This window comes from Castanea sativa, chromosome 5 (genome assembly GCF_040712315.1).
Source record: "Castanea sativa cultivar Marrone di Chiusa Pesio chromosome 5, ASM4071231v1".
NCBI classification, from domain to species: domain Eukaryota; kingdom Viridiplantae; phylum Streptophyta; class Magnoliopsida; order Fagales; family Fagaceae; genus Castanea; species Castanea sativa.
The window spans coordinates 55148065-55167354 of record NC_134017.1 but is presented as its reverse complement, the minus strand read 5'-3'; the positions used below and the strand labels follow the sequence as shown (position 1 = coordinate 55167354).

At 33.8% G+C, this 19290-nt stretch overlaps 1 protein-coding gene and 1 long non-coding RNA gene across 10 annotated transcripts; one reads left to right on the top strand and one right to left on the bottom strand.

Moving 5' to 3' along the window:
- Positions 1-235: 235 nt before the first annotated feature.
- Positions 236-8569, bottom strand: LOC142633414 (large ribosomal subunit protein uL14mz-like). 7 transcript variants are annotated; one of them, XM_075807653.1, is made up of 5 exons: positions 8369-8567; positions 8172-8239; positions 4430-4500; positions 3741-4294; positions 2788-3637 (listed from the first exon to the last, which is right to left on the bottom strand). In XM_075807653.1, the coding sequence occupies exons 2-5, from the start codon at positions 8203-8205 to the stop codon at positions 3613-3615; spliced, it is 684 nt and encodes a 227-aa protein (XP_075663768.1). In that variant the 5' UTR covers positions 8206-8239; positions 8369-8567; the 3' UTR covers positions 2788-3612. The 7 variants fall into 7 exon arrangements, with proteins under 7 accessions (XP_075663771.1, XP_075663770.1, XP_075663765.1 ...); XM_075807654.1 differs by having other exon boundaries at positions 8172-8224; XM_075807656.1 differs by lacking the exons at positions 2788-3637; positions 3741-4294; positions 4430-4500 and adding exons at positions 236-757; positions 2641-2729 and having other exon boundaries at positions 8369-8475.
- A 5710-nt stretch (positions 8570-14279) lies between these two features.
- LOC142636775 (uncharacterized) lies at positions 14280-18563 on the top strand. 3 transcript variants are annotated; one of them, XR_012844385.1, is made up of 5 exons: positions 14288-14549; positions 14667-14742; positions 14823-14899; positions 15365-15424; positions 18331-18563. It is a non-coding gene; the product is annotated as an uncharacterized LOC142636775 (long non-coding RNA). The 3 variants fall into 3 exon arrangements; XR_012844386.1 differs by having other exon boundaries at positions 18297-18563; XR_012844384.1 differs by lacking the exon at positions 18331-18563 and having other exon boundaries at positions 14280-14549; positions 15365-15759.
- The last annotated feature ends 727 nt before the right edge of the window (positions 18564-19290 follow it).

Below are 19290 nucleotides of genomic sequence, written 5' to 3'. Positions count from 1 at the left end.
AAAAAGTGATTTTCATGGTGTTCCAGCTTTGTATTTGTACCCATTAAAGAATCAAACGTCTGCCTTTCAAGTTCTGCAGATATATTGACAATTAGTCATCAATTGAGAGAGTAGTAGCCTAATGTAGTTGGAAATCACATTTTGATGGGATGCAAAATCAGCCATTATTGATTGTTTATGATACACTACATAAGAATATGTCTCTTGGATATTAACTCACTATCCAAAATAGATGGGCTGCAAAATCAGTCTTTCTTCTCATTAATAATTGTAGATAAATTTAGGTAAATTTCAAGAGTCCAACCAAAAGAATATGCTAGATTTATCAAAACTATGTCTATGTTAACAATCCTGCAATTGGGAGTCCAGTGTACTCCATTCTTCATGCAATATGCTCAGCTAAAGTAAGAATCTTGACATGCTTTTTCTTCCTCAGCTCATGAGGGACAGGCCCAAAAACTCTGGTTCCAATAGGCTGGCCTTGCTTGTCAACAAGTACCACAGCATTATCATCAAACTTCACCTCACTGCCATCGCAACGACCACGTTGCATGGCAGCACGCACAACCACACCATACACAACCTTTCCTTTCTTGACTTTTCCATTTGGATGGGCTTCCTTGACTGATGCAACTATTGTATCCCCCAATCTTGCACCTTTCTTCCCCTTCAAAGCTTGTATGCACATCACCTTTTTTGCTCCCGAGTTGTCCACAACTTTGAGAACAGTCCTCATCTGAATGAAAGTCCTTCGTTGCTGTAAAATTGCAAAAAGAAGATTAAGTTGATTGAGGTAAGAACAATGGACCTCCAACAATAGATCTGAGCAAAATAGACTTCTTAACCCTTTGTCAAGATCGAATGAACTGCTCCACAAAAAGGTGTTATGAGCCTTTGTTCTTTCAATCAGAACGTATAATAGCTTCCTTCCAACATTTTAAGGGAGATGATTAAAGCAATTCTTCCTTTCAAGGCATAAAATAGTGCTAATTGGTCTCTGAACAAGTCAACTTGATAACCAACCTAAATTCTATATTCTCTTAAAAATAAGTTGTGAATGGTAAATAGATCAGGTATAATAAAAAAGAAACATACACACACAAAAACACACACAGAGCAGACATTCAGATATGCCCAGCAGTACCTAGCTATTACTAGAAGCTTTGTGAATTTATGTTCTCCAGCCCTGTCAGAATTCTACACTAAATTCAAGGAATCCAGGTAGGAATTCCACTCTGATTCGGGAGAAGAAAATTATTTCTCTGAAGAGGAGTAAACATGCTTGTCCTATTTACAATTCGAAGAGCATATTTTCTGACGGTCAAAAGGTTTGAATCCTCATATATATTTGATGGCAAAATTTCAAAAAAAAATGACGGTCTAAAAAACCAAAAATTTATTGAAGTCAACAAGGTATTAATGCCTCTTCCAAACCATTAAGATTAGCAACAGCAAGAAAGTTACTCCATCCCAGCCTATCAGAAGCTCCACTTCAATTTATCTCTTACTTTGCAATATTACAAGAATAGTTTTAAATTTTGGACACCCAACTAATAAAAAATTTCAAAGAGTATTGCACAGGAAGCAAATCAAAATCTTAAAGCAATTATTTTTCTATTTGTCAGTAACTCGTGCACTCCACAAGACTTGAACCAGAGATATCATCTAACACACCATCATCAATAAATACATATATACATATATAAAAGCAGAGACCTCGGGTGAGAGAGCATGAAGTTCTGCCAAGTGACACATTCGTTAAGTTTCTCTTATTTAAGCTTTCACCTTATCAAAGTTTACATTTATGTAAAACTTTTAATTCATTGAATGTGTCAATGAAGTGAATACACATTAATTATCTATAAGTATGCACTAATTTTATATATATATAAAAAGAAAAAACATCACATGAGAGACCATGCGATTCTGTCATGTGACACTTTGTAAGAGTAATTTTTCATTTAGTTTTACACCTCAACTTCTTTACATATTTGGATTATAATAAAATTCTATTAATAGGATATCACTATTCTCACTTAGTATTTAACTTACCACTATTATACTTCAATAACATAAACATGACATCATAAATTTTAGATGATATTTCCATAAGCCAAATAAACATTTACATTTTTCTCAAAAAAAAATACATAAATAAACATTTACATGAAATTACAAATTTTTTGTGCTAACTCCAAGCCAATGTAGAAACAAAAATTATGATTAAAATTTTCAGCAAAAAAATAAATGATTAAACAAACAATCAACTTATTACACCACATTTTTTTGAGAAGATATTACACCACATAATAACTAATTTCTAATTTATTTAACTTTTTCTCTATAATTTAAATTCTCCATCCACTTAATTTTGTATTACATCATTAATTTAACAAAAATCTCTTTATGTTATTGCAACATTACTTCATGTTATTACTTTAAAATATTTTGGATATTCTATATAAGTTTTTCACATACCAGCTTAAAGCATTATCCGCGCGTCGCGCAGGATCATGGCTAGTTATTAGAAAGGCTGGAAGAGCCATTTGAACCAAAAAGTCACTAATAGTGAAAAATCTTCAACAATCTCAACTACAATCTTACAAAATAAAAACACCAATAACAGAAAAAGACACTGACCTGAGAGAAGGAATTGCTGCATGCCTCATGTGATGTGCTCAGAAAACCAGACAATTTGTGGTCAAGGCCCCCCAAAAATGAACGACCCACTAGTATGCAGTGAGCCAAACAGTTAAAAATAATAATAAATAAATAAATAACCCCCAAAGTCAAGAAAATAAATTAACGAGGAAATTTTGGGAAATATTAGGAACCAATAAGTAATTGCAGCTCATTATAATCAACCATCATGGTCATCATGGCAGAACGAGGGAGAAGCAAGTTCAACTAGGTATAACTAAGTTCAGAACCAATTATTTTAGTCCAAGGAACAAACTTAGGCATTGTCCATTCTATTAGGCCAAATATTTAATTTTATTAATAGTACACGTATTAGTACAAGATGTGGTAAATATTAATTTATTTTAAATAAGTTTGCCATGTCAATAAGTGATTAACAATGGACTGAAGCCCTAAGGGAATGACAAGTGGCGTCACATCATTGGAAATTAGTTGGTGGTAGTTACCTCGAGCGAAAACTGTCATTTCGAGTGGTTTTATGTAAAGAGTACGTGAGTACCACATGAGAAGGTAGTTACCTCGAGGCAGTTATCAGAGTGCTTTCAGCTGGGTTCGTGGGATTAAAGGCTAATGAAAACGTGACACATGGTAATGATGACAAGATTAACTATCAAAGCCTCAAGTATAAATAGTGAAAGATGTTTTCACACAAGACAAACACACTCACACATAAAAATCCCAGAGAATCATCTCTCATTGTATCAGAAATGTTTGTAGGCAAGTAGGCTTACGAATAAATTTAAAAAGTAATTCCGCTAAATCCTATAAACCATTGTAGGACTTCAACAAAAATAAAAACTATTAACATGTATAAATCATGGAGTTAATAAAAAAAATTAAATTTGATATGAGATATAAACTCACAAGAGATAACTATATACATAGAGGCGGGTTGGACAAGGTCTAGGTGGTTTAAAAAAACTCAACCCACCACCCAACCCACCCGCCACTTCAATAGTTGAACCCGCCCAACCCACTTGGAAATAATATTATATCCATATGGAGCGATATGGAGAGGACCAGGTCGGGCAGCCTACTCACTGTCCTCTTCCTCCTCCTCTTCTTCTTCTTCCTCTCCTTCTTCAATCTCTGATTTTTCAAGGAATTTAAAAACGTCAGGACCAACCTGGTCCCCATGGGTATCCTGTAGGGCTTTGAGTTGATCAAGAAGCCATTGTTTCTTGGCTTTGGCAGCAGCAAGGTCTTGAGCCTGTTCCTCCACTTCTTGCTTTGCTGCCTCAACTTCTCCTCTAAGTTTAAATTCATCCTCCCTGAGCTTGGATCTCCTTTCTATTTGAGAAGGCTTCCTACCAGCACATTTCATTGGTTGTTGAACTTGTGATGGGATAGCCTCAGGTATATCTTCACTAATTGCTTGAGCCTGGTCAGATGGTTCTCTGATTTGGATAGAGGTTGATCTAGATCTTTTTGTGGCCAAAGGAGGCTCAGGAGATTCTTCCTCTTCCTCATCAAAGGCAACTATAACCTTCCTTTTCCCTTGGAGTTCAGGTCTCTCTTTGACAGATTTAAGTTGAGAAACCAGGCCTTGAGGAGCTTGAGGTTTGTTGAAGTTTGGCCCTTGAATTAACTCTTCCTGCACACGTTTCATCATTTCACCTCGAAGCGGAAATAATATGGCCATAGATTCTAAAAAACCCGGATTTATCTTACGAGAAACAGAAATATATGCTTCCTCAATCATTTGATCTAAAGGGTCAGAGCTACTTACTTCAAAACTCTCAACCTTCCCAGCTTTATGCTTGACCCTTTTGCTTTTGCCAGTGACATTTGAAGGATTGGCTGATATATAAAAGTTTGGTATTTTAGTAAAAGCCTAGAAAATATATAGTAAACATTGAATAATAAAATTTACTTAGTATCTGGTGCGTTATTAGAAAGAAAAGTTGGGCAAAGGGTTTTAAGAGATTCAACCATTGAGTCTATATCATTCCTAGCTGCCATATATTCATCCCATCAGTCTTGAAACTTGGCAGAAGTGCACGAGCAATGTGTAAAACACTGAAAAATGAACTTCTTTGCCAAATCTTTACTCTTCTTCACAAAAGAAGTGATCTCTTCTTTCCTCAAGCTTCTTCTTGAGTGCCATGGGTTATTTTCAGTATAGACTCGGGGAAAAGATACTAGTTGCTCAAAGCCTAGTTGGCGTGCAACAAGAAAAGGATTATGTATCTCTAGAAAAGTACTTAAGCCAAAAACGAGTAAATCTCGTGTTTGGAGAATGTTGGCATTTATGGCTCGAGTCTTATCATCATCTGCCATAGAAGATAGGGTCTTAAATTCCAAGAGCCCAAATTTCATTTCATTGAAAGGCTTGAAATCTACAATATTGTAGGTTCTACCATATTTGGAGAATTATCAAACCATTGTTTGAATGATGGAATGTCCTAGAGCTCGTCGTATCTGGCTTCAGACCAATGCTGTCCATAAGAGTTGGACTCATCTTTGGAGAAAGGCCTCGGGACAGGCGCAAGTTATTGGAAATAGGTTTATGCCCAAAGCTCAACAAACCATAAATAACCCCCTGGGGTATTACATGGAGAAGCACAAGCCAATACCATAGCCCTGTAAACATCAGCCAAAAACATAGGGCCCATGGCTACTCAAATTCCTTGTGCTTGAGCTCAAGCAATTGGCACATAGGAAGAAATAAGCCTCCTCGAAGTAATTCTGAACAAGGATCTACAGAGCCACAGGAGGTAAAACGAACGCTCTTCATCGTACAAAATGGAGCCCAAGCCATGAACTCGTTTTGCAACAAGTAAGTTCAAATAAAAGTGCAATTGCTTCTTTTGGGCAGGTCAATGAATGCGAAAACTTAAAAGAAGTTAAGTGTGCAGACATACCATAAGGAGGAAGGCACGTCAGGGCAAAGACATCTTTGATAGTGAGTGTCATGACTCATGAAACCTTCAGAAAAGTGGAAAAAATTGGTCACAGGGAACCAAAACAATACTAACGATGAGAGCAACACTGGATTAACTTGGGGATCATACTTCGAGAGTAAAATGGCCTTGCGAATACCAAGGCGAGTCCATGGTTTCTCAGCTGTGTGTCCATTCAAGTCACCCAGAGCCCACACCTTCACTTCTGGAGTCCAAGTCTTGAGCTTGACGCTACCATTCCAATCACTCCCAAGAAATACCTCACGATTGATAGGCAGGAGTACCAACAGTAAAACAAAGGAAATGGTCAACCAAATCCCCTGGAAATTCACCTAGAATTGCTACCCCAAGACCATAGCTTGAAGCGTCAAAGCTCAAGAAGGAGGAAGAACCTTCCCCCTAATTTCAAGAAGCAAGACATAGGGGGTGAAAACTTTCCGGTCAGCAGAAATGGTTTTCATGATCTGAGCAGCCACATCGCAATCCTTAATGGGTTCACTCAAAGCAGGATTGCTCAAGGAAGGAATTTGTTCTACGTTAGAAGCAGCTTGTTTGACACAAGCCATTGAAATTGTCAGTTGGTAAAAAAGAGGAAAGTGAAATTTAGTGTCTGGGTAGTAGAAAAGTAAGATTGAAACAAAGACCTGAAACTGAAAGGAATTGGTAAAGTGATCCAAAGATGATTGGCCTAGGAATACACCAACCACATGCAGGGGCATGCATTAGGCCAAATATTAGTACAAGATGTGGAAAATATTAAGTTATTTTTAATAAGTTTTCCACATCATTAACTGGTTAACAATGGACTGAAGCCCTTAGGGAATGACAAGTGGTGTCACGTCATTGAAAATTAGTGAGTGGTAGTTACCTCGAGCAAAGACCATCATCTCAAGCAGTGTTATATGTAATGCGAATGTGAGTCCCACATGAGAAGGCAGTTACCTCAAGGTAGTTATTAGAGTGCTTTCACCCAGGATCTAGGGATTAAAAGCTAATGAAAACATGACACATGGCAATGAGGACAATATTAACTGCTAAAGCCTCAAGTATAAGTAGAGAAAGATGTTCTCACACAAGACACGCACACCCAGACATACAAATCCAGAGAATCATCTCTCACTGTATCAGAATTATATGTAGGCTTGTAGGTAAGTAGGCTTGTGAGAACTCTATCCTTGTAAATTTTTAGCATCTTCATTATCAAAAGTGCATCATTACGCTTTGAGTAGGCTTTGTAACTTAGGCATTGGTAATATGATGCGGACAAGAAAGGGTTCAAGGAAAGACAAGACTAAATATGAAAAGATTCAAGATTTGTGGTCTAGTTTTAATTTGGGACTTTCTTGACACCTTTCATAAGTTATTTTGGTTATTATTGAGTCTTAGTATTAAGTTTTAAAATTTGGGGTAGTCTGGTAATTTCCAGATTTTCTGGAATGGGCTGTCCTAGAGGGCTTAAGCTTCTGTCCAGTGCACAGTTTTGGACACGTGTCTATATCGTATCATGTCCAGTGCACTGATGCATTGAACCTAATCCGTATCCATCCTAGAGACCCATGAGCCTTATTTTAAGTTTTGAGTCTTTTCCCTGTTAGGTTTAAAAGTTACTAAGTCATTTTTTGGTTTGTATTAGTATTCCTAGTCATTCTAGGAATAGATTATTTAGAGTCCTAGTCCTTCTAGGAAAGGGTTTAACAATAGTCTCAATATAAAGTCTTTATTGTAGTCAATAATATATAGTGATTAATTAATAAAATTCAGCAGCTTATTTTAAGCTTCAAGGGTGTAATTGCCTTCTCCTACCTAGGTGTGACTGCTTATGAAGACCTAGGTGTGATTGCCTAATGTGTTATTTACCTTGTTTTTTGTTTTATCCCCTGTTTCGGCCTCAAACAGCCGTCAAGATCCATATTTTCTAACCTACTTATCAAAAAAAAAGATCCATATTTTCTAACCTGAAACCCCTAAACATCAATCCTAATTTCTGCATCATAATCTAGGCTTTAATCCTCATTCTCATTGTTAACTTGTGCATTTCACATAAAAGTCCATATCCTCGCTCGCACAAAGTCAAATATTCATCCTCTTGAGTGACTTTGTATCACCTCGAGTGGGAAAAAATTTGGTTTGTGCTCAAACATATTCCATTGAAATAAAGCTTGAATGACACAAACCACACTCAAGAAGAACCCAACAACATGATAGAGTGATTCAACAATGTCAAGATTCAGCATCCCATTAACCCAGCTGATCAAACTCATTTTACACATTCCATAAGCAACTATCACGTAATGTCATCACTACTGAAACAGTCAGAATCATTAACAACCAGTTCTTCCTACTTTCCAAAAAAAAATATAATAAATAAATAAAAATTAATACCCAGAAAAGGGAAAAGGGGTTTAACACATTTGAATGAACATTTATGTAATTACAATCATCATTTCAAATCAATGAACGAAAACTTCATATTTAAGTACTGTCATCCACTAATGTCATTGTTAAAACTGAATAGAGCCCTTGAAAAAAAAAAAAAAAAGTGGGGTAATAAAGATCACATTGACATACCACGAGACCATTTGGAAGCGAGACTTGCAGCCATCCCTGGATTTATCTCTCCCCTGCAAATATACAAACTGTATGGAAATCAAAAACCCCAAAAGCTGTGACTTTCTTCCTCAAAAAAAAATGGCGAGCCTTATCGTTCTTTGAAAACCCATTTAGGTGAGGAAAAGGAAAACGACAATGCTAGAGAGAGCACTAACCCGAGACTGAACTCTGAAGAGTACGAGGTTGAGGAGAGTGGTGGTGGCAAAAGGGAGCTCGAAAAGGTAGAGAAAGTTAATAATAATAATAATAATAATAATGTTTTAAACCCTAAACGAGGGCTTATCTACAATCTAATTAATCAGCACGTGCCCATGTTTGGGCTTTGTTTATCTAGTCACATAACCCGCTAAATTTGTTATGTGACTAAAAAAAAATTCTAATTTTCTCAATTTGGCACTTGTTTAGCCCAAATGAGTTTTTTTATTTTTTTCAATTTCGATTGCCCCAAACTCATCCAAGGTCATCGGTGAAGGCCTTTTACCCTCCTCTATAAACAAGGGTTTCGCAGTTTAAAATACATAATTTCCTAGAGATTTAGAGAACTTTTAGGTGAGGTTATTAAGGGTGAGTTTGATTGGGCTTTTTGAAAAAGCGCATAATGAAAAAGTTGAGTTTTTAAAAAGTGCATAATGAAAAAGTGATTTTTCAAAAAGCTGAGTGTTTGGTAAAAGCTGTTAAAAAGTGCTTTTTAAAAAAGTTGAGTGTTTGGCTAGCATTTATAAAAGTTGCAGTTTAAGAGGTAAATTACCAAAAAGGACAATGTATATATAAGAGAGTTTATTTCATACTTAAATCAACTACTTCATATACTTAAATCAATTTTTCTCTTTCTAAAAAAATTTTTTTTTTCTCATCAATATTAGCTAATAATAACCTACCACTTAAGATTTATTGTGAAAATATTGTGATAAAAATTGATACTGATTTTAATTTGAACATACTATTAAAAAAAAATTTCTATAAAAATTATTTTTTTCTCACCAATATTAGCTAATAATAACTTACCACTTAAGATTTATTGTGAAAATATTGTGATAAAAATTAATACCGATTAAAATTTGAATTAACTATTAAAATTATTTTTTTCTCTTTCTATAAAAATTATTTTTTTCTCACCAATATTATCTAATAATAACTTACCACTTAAGATTTATTGTAAAAATATTGTGATACAAATTAATACTGATTAAAATTTGAACGTGCTATTAAAATTATTTTTTTTTCTTTCTATAAAAATTATTTTTTTCTCACCAATATTTACTAATAATAATTTACCACTTAAAATTTATTGTGAAAATATTGTAATAGCATTGCCTTCTTTTTCTTTCCTTTTTCTTTGCATCTTTTTTTCTCCTCCACACGTTACTGCATTTCCTACTTTTTCCCTTTTTTTTTTTCTTTTTTTTTTCTCACTCTTTTTTTCTCCTCCACCCACGTATAGCTCCTTTCCTTTATTTCCTTCTTTCCTCACTTTTCCAGCCACTTCTCCCATTCTCTAGAGCATTCCACAGAGCTCTCCTACTCGGGCTACTTCCTCTTTTTTTTTTTCTTTTTTTTTTCTTCTTCTTCTTCTTCTGCAAGAACTCATCCGTCCACAGAGGTACTACATCTCTTTTTTCATCTTTTTTCTTTATTTCCTTATTTCGTATTTCCTCCTTTATTCTTTTTTTTTTTCACACTCCATAGAAGATGATGATGAAGAAGATGAAGATGATTGAAACATAAGGATTTTGAGATTTTGGGTTTGATTTTGGATTTTGAGTTGATTTTGGGTTTGATTTTGGATTTTGAGTTGATTTTTTTTTTTTTGTGGATTTTGGGTTTGATTTTGAGTTGGGTTTGGGATGGGTTTGCTAATGGGATTTGAGTTGATTTTAAGTTATTTTGTGTTGATCAAATTAGAGAAATAAATTAAAAAAAAAAAAAACAGAGGAAGAGATAGAGGCGTGAGTGAGCTTGATGAGAGGTGTTGAAGAAGACGAAGAAAGGAGAATTTGGTAATTGCCCAAGATTGTTCAACGGATACATTAGAACGCGCACTGGCTTTTGGCAAAATGGACCTTCAGAGCTCCATAAGGGAATGCACGTTTTATGCCTTGGTTCAAAACGCAACTTTTGAAAAAAGTTGCGTTTTGTGCTGAACCAAACACACATAAAGGGTTGATTTTTTGAAAAAGTGGCGTTTTGGGCTCAAAACGTTGAACCAAACGGGCACGAAGTCAATTAGTGATCCTTTTATTCGACATGAAACTAACTCCCTGTTACTATATCCTCTAATCCCTGGTGCCCCAAATACATACCAAAACTTTGCCTCATTCATCCCAAACACAAAGTTATATATATGTTAGGATCATATGTCCAAGCCTAAATCGATCATCATGCATTGTGCATAAATGTACAATTTCTTGAACTTTTGAGTGTTTTGTCTTTGATACTCTCAAATCAACCAAAAACATGTTCATATTTGATGAATGTTTACAAGATGCTCATCCCCCTTGCATATGCTTCAAAACTTAAAAAAATCAAAAATAAAAACCCGAATGACATACCCTTTCCTTTTTTTTGTGACATGTTTTGGATGATTGGATGACATGACATGATGATGATCACTATATTTTAGAAGATTAGTTCACCAAGCAAGGCGAGTGCCTAACACTGTCCCACCTCATAACCTAGCATTGAATCTTAAATCGATGCTTCATATACAAAGTCTTATCCAATGTAATTTTCACCTTTTAGAATAAAACTAGGACTTCAAGGAATTTAACTTTTTTTAGATAATTTAGGACCAAGGCTATGTAATATTCTTATTATATTCAAATGTATGTAAATTATAATTTTTTATCAATAAAATGAGAAGTTATTTTATTGTATTTTTAAAAATAAATAAAATGAGTGATGGCCCTAAATGTAAAACCATAAATCTAAATGGTATCGTCAGTTTTTTTTTTTTTTTTTGAGAGAGTTTCAACCTATAGCGTCCGCTCCTAATAATAGCTCTTTATTATCAAACCAAGACACCAATCAGTTTTTGGTGTAAGCGGGGATTGAACCCCAGATCTCTTATACAACCATCAGAGACTTTACCAACTGAGCTAACTAGAACCCATCAATGGTATCGTCAGTTGACCATGCATTTTGAGAGACATTTACATGATCTTATCCATTCACTTGGATTTTATGAAAATAAAAAACCAAACCAAAATCACGGTCCCTCACATAATTTCACTCTTTTAGCTCTTTAGAGCATCCACATCAGTGAAGCAAAATATTTTAGCATTTAACACCTCAAAAAACTATTTTATCTATATTAACACACAATTTCACGACATATCCTGCATCAATGGTCTCATTTTTACCATCAACCAAACACTATTTATTTTTTTATCAATTTCTCTCTTAGTTCATCTCTCTTCCTCTCTGCCACCAAACCCAACTAAGTGATAAAAGAATAATTTTTGTATACCTTCTTGCTACAATGAACTGCTAGTCTTGGTAGTTCACTTAAGCAAGAAGGCAAAAAAAATTTGCCTTTGGCTCTACCAATGTTTAGGAACTAAATTGGAGTTTGAGGTGATGGTGACGCTCTAAGAGGAGCAACTCTTTAACCGTTGGCTATACTCATCCCTAAAAAATACTTGTGATTTTACTTTCTATCTATGATGTTCGCTTAGTACAATATTGAACTACAAATTTTGTGTCTTTAATTTCTAGCTATGGTGTATGCTTTACAATATTGAATTACATGGTCTTTCTTTCGTCAACTATGATATATGTTTCATTATCTCTATATATTAAGAGGATTCAGAAAGTTAGTTATAACTTCAAAAAATGTCAAAAATACTCTTGATCTAATTAGACAATCCTTATTCTTAAAAAATAAAAATGGGGCTAAAATTGTAATTCAAGAAAATTAAAAATTAAAAAAAAAACTACTAGAGAAACCTTTTTCCTAAAAATTAGCACACTCTCTCTATTTAAATATATCTCACCCACGTTTGATAAATTTTTTCTTAAAATTTAACATACACTAAGTGTACGTTTGGATTGGGATGAAAAATTAAAATTATTTTATTATTCAGCTTATTATTGCTACTATTCATATGCCCCACTGCACTTTTTGTTACTATTCATAGACCACACTATACTATTTCAACTAACTTTTACCTTTATTTACAGTACTTTCAGCAATAAGAGCATCTCCAACAATCTCTCCAAATTTTTGTACTGTTTGGAGAATGAACAGTTACTTTTAGCTTTTGTCTACTTACTTTTTCAAATATATTTTCCAATAAACTCTCTATCCTTATTCTATCTTATTTAAATATTATTTTTTTCATTCATTCTTTAATTCTCCTTTATTATTTTTTAAGCTTCATTTATTCATTCCCAACACTATATTTTTGAAATCTCCCATGATAACATTTTTTTTTTAAATCAACATTTTTTTTTATTAAAGTCTAATTTAATTTTTCACACTTGCATTATTTATTTGTCAGTCTTTATCAAATCTATGTTAGTTTTGTGCAAGTCATTCAAAAATTCCATATAATTTAAAATTGATCAAATCTATGTAATTTAGAATGAATTTATTCATTAATTTTATCCTAAAAAATTTATAATTGTTGTCTGGTTTTTATTTTTTAATTATTAATATTCATTAACTTTTCATTATCCTTTTTTAAACTATCTAATCTTAATCTAAGAGACGATTATTCTTAAATTATAATTAATTAAAAATATACATACTTATCAATTTCCTTAGTAAAAGTTTATCATTAAATTTTAATAAAATAAAAACTTAATATAAAGTCCAAACCACGTTTTATAACTCAATAGTGTCAATACTACTGCTTCCTCCACCAGTCATTTTTCACATTCTCATCAATGAGAGAGAAAATATCTCCTTCCCTTTGGCCTTTCTTCTCCACCTGATTCTTCTTCTTCAATAATATATGAGTAGGGGCGGAGCCACCTTATACTACCCCCCCCCCCCCCCTAAATGTTAAAAAAAAATTGATGGTAAAATATAGGCCCTAAAGAATTTTTGTCAGATTTGGCCCGTTCAAATGAAACTGATCCCCCCCCCCCCCAAAGTCTCCTTGATTCATTCAAATTTATTCAACTATGTTAAACCTTTTGTTAGTCTTTCTTCATCTCTCCTCCCCCAATGCGTCATCACACAAGCCCAACTTGTATAATTTTTACTATTAGATTGTAGCTTCTTTTATAGAAGGTTATTACTTCATCTTTTCAATTTGTATTTTCCATCTACATCATCACTCACAGTGAAAGTGTTCCTTAATCTCTCTACTCCTTCATTTCTTCTTCTCCTTTTTCATCTCTATCTTACATCAAATTTTATTCATTTTTATCTAACTTCAATTTCTATTTCTATTTATTTATATTATGGTTGATAATTTTTTTTCTTCCTCTTATTTATTAATCCAATTGATAGTCTAATTCATTATTTATATTTACCATTTCATACTAACAAACTAAGACAACCATATTTAAGTAAGCTTTGGTATGACAAACACATCTAATACTAGATTAGATGCATAAATCTTCATAGTCCAATCACTACAAAACACGCGGGTCTTAGGCCGCGTTTTTTTAGGCCGCGTTTTTAAAAACGCGGCTACAGACGAGATAAAGCTGCATTTTTAAAAAACGCAGCTTAAGTTATTCATATGTAGCCGCGTTTTGTACATGCGGCTATAGCCCATGTCTGGAGCCACGTTTTTTAGTGTGTATAGCCGCGTTTTTGGGGGTGGAGCTATTGCCGCGTTTAAAAAACGCGGCCATAGGAACTTCCTATTTATTTATTTTTTTTTTAAATCTTAACCTTGGCCATGTTTAAAAAACCCCAACTCCTGCTTGTCTAAAGCCGCGTTTTATAGACGTGGCTTTAAATTTAGTCTAAAGCCGCGTGTTTAAAACGCGGCTTTAGTTTGGGATGGGGCCACGTTTCTTAAACGTGGCTTCAAATTTTGCCTATAGCCGCAAGTTAAAAATGCGGCTTTAGGCTTTGTATAAATAGTATACTAAAAAATTTCCAACCCTCTCCCGTCGCACATCATCAACCTCCATCTCTTAAGCTCTTACCCTCCATCTCCAATCTCAACCCTCACCCTCCATCTCTCTGATCTCAAGCCCTTAACCATCGCATATCTATCACTCTCACTCCCCACAGATAAATTTAAACCCAATTTATATTGATCACTTTCTAAATTTATCTTGTTTTTCGTTTCTCACAGGCTTTCTCTTCTTCAACGCAGAGAACACTCCGCCCTCCGATCCCAACGTCCCTTTCCTCTAGATCCACTGGTGAAGGTACATGATTTCTGAGCTTAGCCTTAAATTTTTTGAGTTAGGGTTTGTGTTTGTAAATAAATTTTCTGATTTTTATTTTTATTTTTAAATTTTATATTTACTTCTATCTTTGGATAGGTTGTGGTGAGAATTGCTCTCCTTTGATCGGACCACACAAGCTTTTGAGGGATTTTGAATATTGGGTTATGAAAAAGTAATGAAATTAATCATCGTTTGTTGTTAGTGATTGGGTATTACTAAATTTGACGAGATGTTTTTGGGGTTTTGGTGAAGGTGGCAATGGCAAGGTTTGCATTGGGTCCTTGGTTCCACGAGACGGTCGTCGATCCTCTCATCCAAATCATACGCAGGTACTCTCTCTCTCTCTTTTAATTTGTTTTTGAAGTGGGTTTTGTTTTTAGTGTAATTGAATTGGAAATTGATGAGATTTTAATGGGTTTGTGCTTAATTGCTCATTACTGTAACTCTTTTGTTGTTATTGTACATTTCACATGCTTAAACTTAGTAATTTCTGGGACAACAAGCATTGAATTTTCGGTTGAAACAGCTCAGAGATCTTTTAAAACAAAAATAAAAAATTATTATCGAAAGTTAATTTCTTTTTTGTGCATTCTAATTTTCCACGTTTGGGCAATGATAAATCAGACATAAAGAAATAAGTTTTGAATTGATCTTAGTTTTAGTACTAATATTGTTTGATTATTTCAAGGTTATATATTTGATCAGTTTATATAATAGATCTATTTAGCATTAGGAAATTAATTTGAAGTCATTTTGAGTAAATTTTACCTCTTTTTTATTTATTTTTTTCTCAGGGGTGCTGAGCCGAAGCAATTGGCAATATTTTTGGTTTGAATATGATCAAAGGTTTGTAGGTATGTTGTTGGTGATTTAATTAGTTCCTTGTGGTAGCAAAATGTTTGATGTGTGTTAGATGATTCAGTGGTAATTGCTTGGTTGATGGTGCACGCTTAAAAATGGAATCATCCATGAATAGTTATAGACATGATTTTTGGTAAGCATTGTGTCCTTTGTTATGTGTCTACATTTTGCAGTTGTATTAGCAAATTGACTCCTTTTTTTTTTTCCCTTATATCATTTTGGCTCTTTCCCTTGCCTAAACTTGTTCTCAAATTTTCATGGAACCTAAGTGTGGTAATCAGAAAGTTGACTACCACTTTCCTGATAATGTTTAACCACCTGAGAACCAGAATGGTGTACTTCTGCTCAAAATTTTCTATATTTAATCTTCTAAATGAATTTTTTGATACATTCTTAATCACTTACTGTATATTTGGTAAGGAATTTGCAAACTGAATTTAGGCACATTGCAGAATTTTAAATTCTATCATAAAAAGTTCTTTGTTTGGGTGTTCACAAGAAAAAATTTTAGTTTCAAGCAGGAATGCTAACTCAGATTTGAGGGCTCAAAATACTATTTGTGGCTTCCCTTGAAATATTTGGCTTCAACCTCTTTGGTACACTTCTCCCTATCTTACCCACCTCCTCTTCCTAACCCCTCCATTGCTTACTTGCAGCAAACCAACTCTCCAACCCCATCCTCTTGACCTCTTCTCTCTCTCTCTCTCTCTCTCTCTCTCTCTGCCCTGCCCTGTTGATGCAGAGTTATATTTAAAAAAATTATTAAATTGATGCTACTACATGGCTAAGTTCCAGCCCTTAGAAGGTGGCTAGTTCAATGTAGCTTGAGAACTTTGGAAGATTTTGGTGCACTTAAAACTAGAGTAAATTGAAAGCCTACTTAGTTTGAAGAATGAAGGGGCTCACTAATTAGTTATTAATGTTGTTTATGGAATTTTGTTGGTTTAGATGAATTGAATTTCCGTAGTGTACATTATATTCAAAAAATGAAATTAGTAAATTGATGGGATTTTAAATCATGGAATTATTAATTCCATTGATATAGATTTTCCATGTAATATCATTTACTTCTTCCAAAAGCACAAGATCAATCTTTTCCCTAAATCTCTGCAGGAACCTTGAAACGTGGCTATAGAATGTGGTTATGGCCGCGGTTCTAAAACCATGGCCATAGTGTGTCCTATAGCCACGGTTACAAAAACGTGGCCATTGGTCCTGCCTATAGCCACGGCTAAAAAAACGTGGCCATAGGCCCATGAATCCTATAGTTACGCATTTTAGGCCATGGTTAAAAACGTGGCCTAAAAAAACGCGACTATAGACCAAATCATCCTATAGCCACGTTTTTTGGAGCTATAGCCACGTTTTAAAAACGCGGCTATAGAACCTTTTTTTTGTAGTGAATATATGGTACCACTAATTTTATTTGAAAAATCTCATATACATGCCAAAACTAACAAATTTGTCTATGTTTGATAAATTTGTCTAGTAATGAGTGGGTCACACACACACACACACACACATATCTTGTTAATTAATATGATCATTTAGTCTTGACTGCCCCCTCCAAAGGAAAATTTCTAGCTTTGCCCTTGTATATGAGTGTATACTCTTGTGCTAATGGTAAAAATTCTTCTATCTGTCAAAATCATTTAGAGCATCAAGGACCATTCGCCCAAAGTCTTTCAAATCGATCTAGTAATTTTGGAGCTCCGGTTTCGTCGGGTTTTTCGGGTTCCAACGGTAGATCAAGAAGGTTTTCAAAGACATAGGTTCATGCTTTTGTTTCTTTTTGTTAAGACTCTGGCCGGATTGGGTTAAAATCGTTAGATATTTCTCTCTCTCTCTCTCTCTCTCTCTCTCTCTCTCTCTCTCTCTCTATATATATATATATATATATATATCGTTCTAATTTTTGTTTGGGGTTGAAAGATTTGCCAGAAAGTTGCGTTGATTTTGATTTTGTGAGAGAGAGTTGCTTCTCCTCTATTTTCTAATTGTTTTCTGAGGAGAAGCGAAAGAAAGTGAGGAAGAAAGAGAAAAAGTTTTTTTTTTTTATTCCACCGGTATTATTTTAAGGGGAAATATTCTTTAGATGTGCTACAGTGATTGCTACAGTGCTCTCCATGTTAAGAGAGCTACTGTAGCAAATCTTAAAAAAAAAATTTGGAGATGGAGAGGCTATTGGAGGGGTTTTTTTTATGTTTTCTCTTCAAATTAAGCTTTAGAGAGCCTATTGGAGATGCTCTAAGTTTTCAGTTTCAGTAAAATAAGTAATATCCAAACACACCTTAATAAGATGTTTGGATGTTGCGGGAAGGAGGGAGAGTAGAGTAGAGGGAGGGAAAGTAATTTAATTACCTTATTTGGATGTTTTTTAAGGAATAAGGTGGAGGAGTTTGAACTACTTCTAACCCTTCATTTTTAATTCTCCCAAATTGGAGAGATTTGGAATGAGAATGGAGCATACAAATGCTTGACCAAATGAATTATCAAATTTATCCTTACTATATTAACAAAATTACAAATAAAAAAACTAACTATTCCCCTCCTCCTTACTTAATTTTAAAAACATCTAAACAAAATGGAAGATAATCATTCCCCTCTACTCTCCTCTCCACTACTCTTCTTCCCTCTACTTCCCTCTCTCAAAACTTCCAAACATAACATAAATTCAACAATTTAGCCTTATTATTATTTCTATATTGAAACAAACAAAAGGAAAGTAGCAATTTAAATAATACTCCAATATAAGTCTTAGAAGCTAGCTTTGATTATTGTCTGGCCCTATTTCATTCATTTGATTGGTTCTTTTAGATATCTAAATGGGGATTTGTGGTTGTATGAAAGGATTTTTTGATACAGTATCTTTTTTGGATTTTCTCCTATGCGACCACAGAGAATTCAGAGGAAAAGGCGTTGAAATGATGAATTTTTCTTGCCCTACCACTATCCACCGGCCAAAGAACAAGTACTAATAAATTCTGGTTATATGTGTTTTATTCTTACCTCAAAGAGTGTACCTAAACTAAAGTACTTCAAAAATGGTCCGCAATGGTCTCCATTGGATTACTCAAATTTAGGAATGCTTTGGTTATGATTCCTTGGATGAATAAAGCCTTGTTTCCTAGTTGGCCTAATGAGTTTTTTAAACGACTTCCATTTTCCAAGTCTAGGAAGTAACTATATATATATATAACTGGTCTCTAAGCACTCATGTTGCGCGTACATACTCAAAGGTTCTTCTATTTTTTTTATATAAATATTAATAATTTGCATCATTATAATTTGGAAATATAAATTTTTATTTTTCAAACAAATAAAAACGATAAACTTTAAAGATAAGCAATAATTTTGATTTTGAACGTATGTTTGAAAGTGGTGTAGTGATATTAAGAAAAGTTTGGGTAGGAAAAATAAGATGAACCTGAGAGAAATGAAGGCTAAATTTTAAGAGTTTACTTAGTTTTTTCATTTTTTATGTTTTAAATTGGGAGTATTTTCTTTTATTCATGTGAAAAAAGAATAAAAAGTGCTAAATTTTAGGGAATAAATCCAGTTGAAAGAGGAGAATCCTCTTATATCTATAATATATTATATACTATATATAAGAGGATTTCCCTCTTTCAATTAGATTTTTATGTGATTCAAAAATACTCTCATTTATGAAAGGTAATTTCATTTAAAAATAGAGTCATAAATGTCAAATAATAAATTTCATTTTGAATTTAAAAAGAGAAATCCTAAAATTTAAAAAATTTTTCCTTCACATTCAAAAAAGAAATTACTATTACTTCTTATCTCTAAAGTTTATCATTTTTATTTGTTTGAAAAATATATATATATATATATATATATT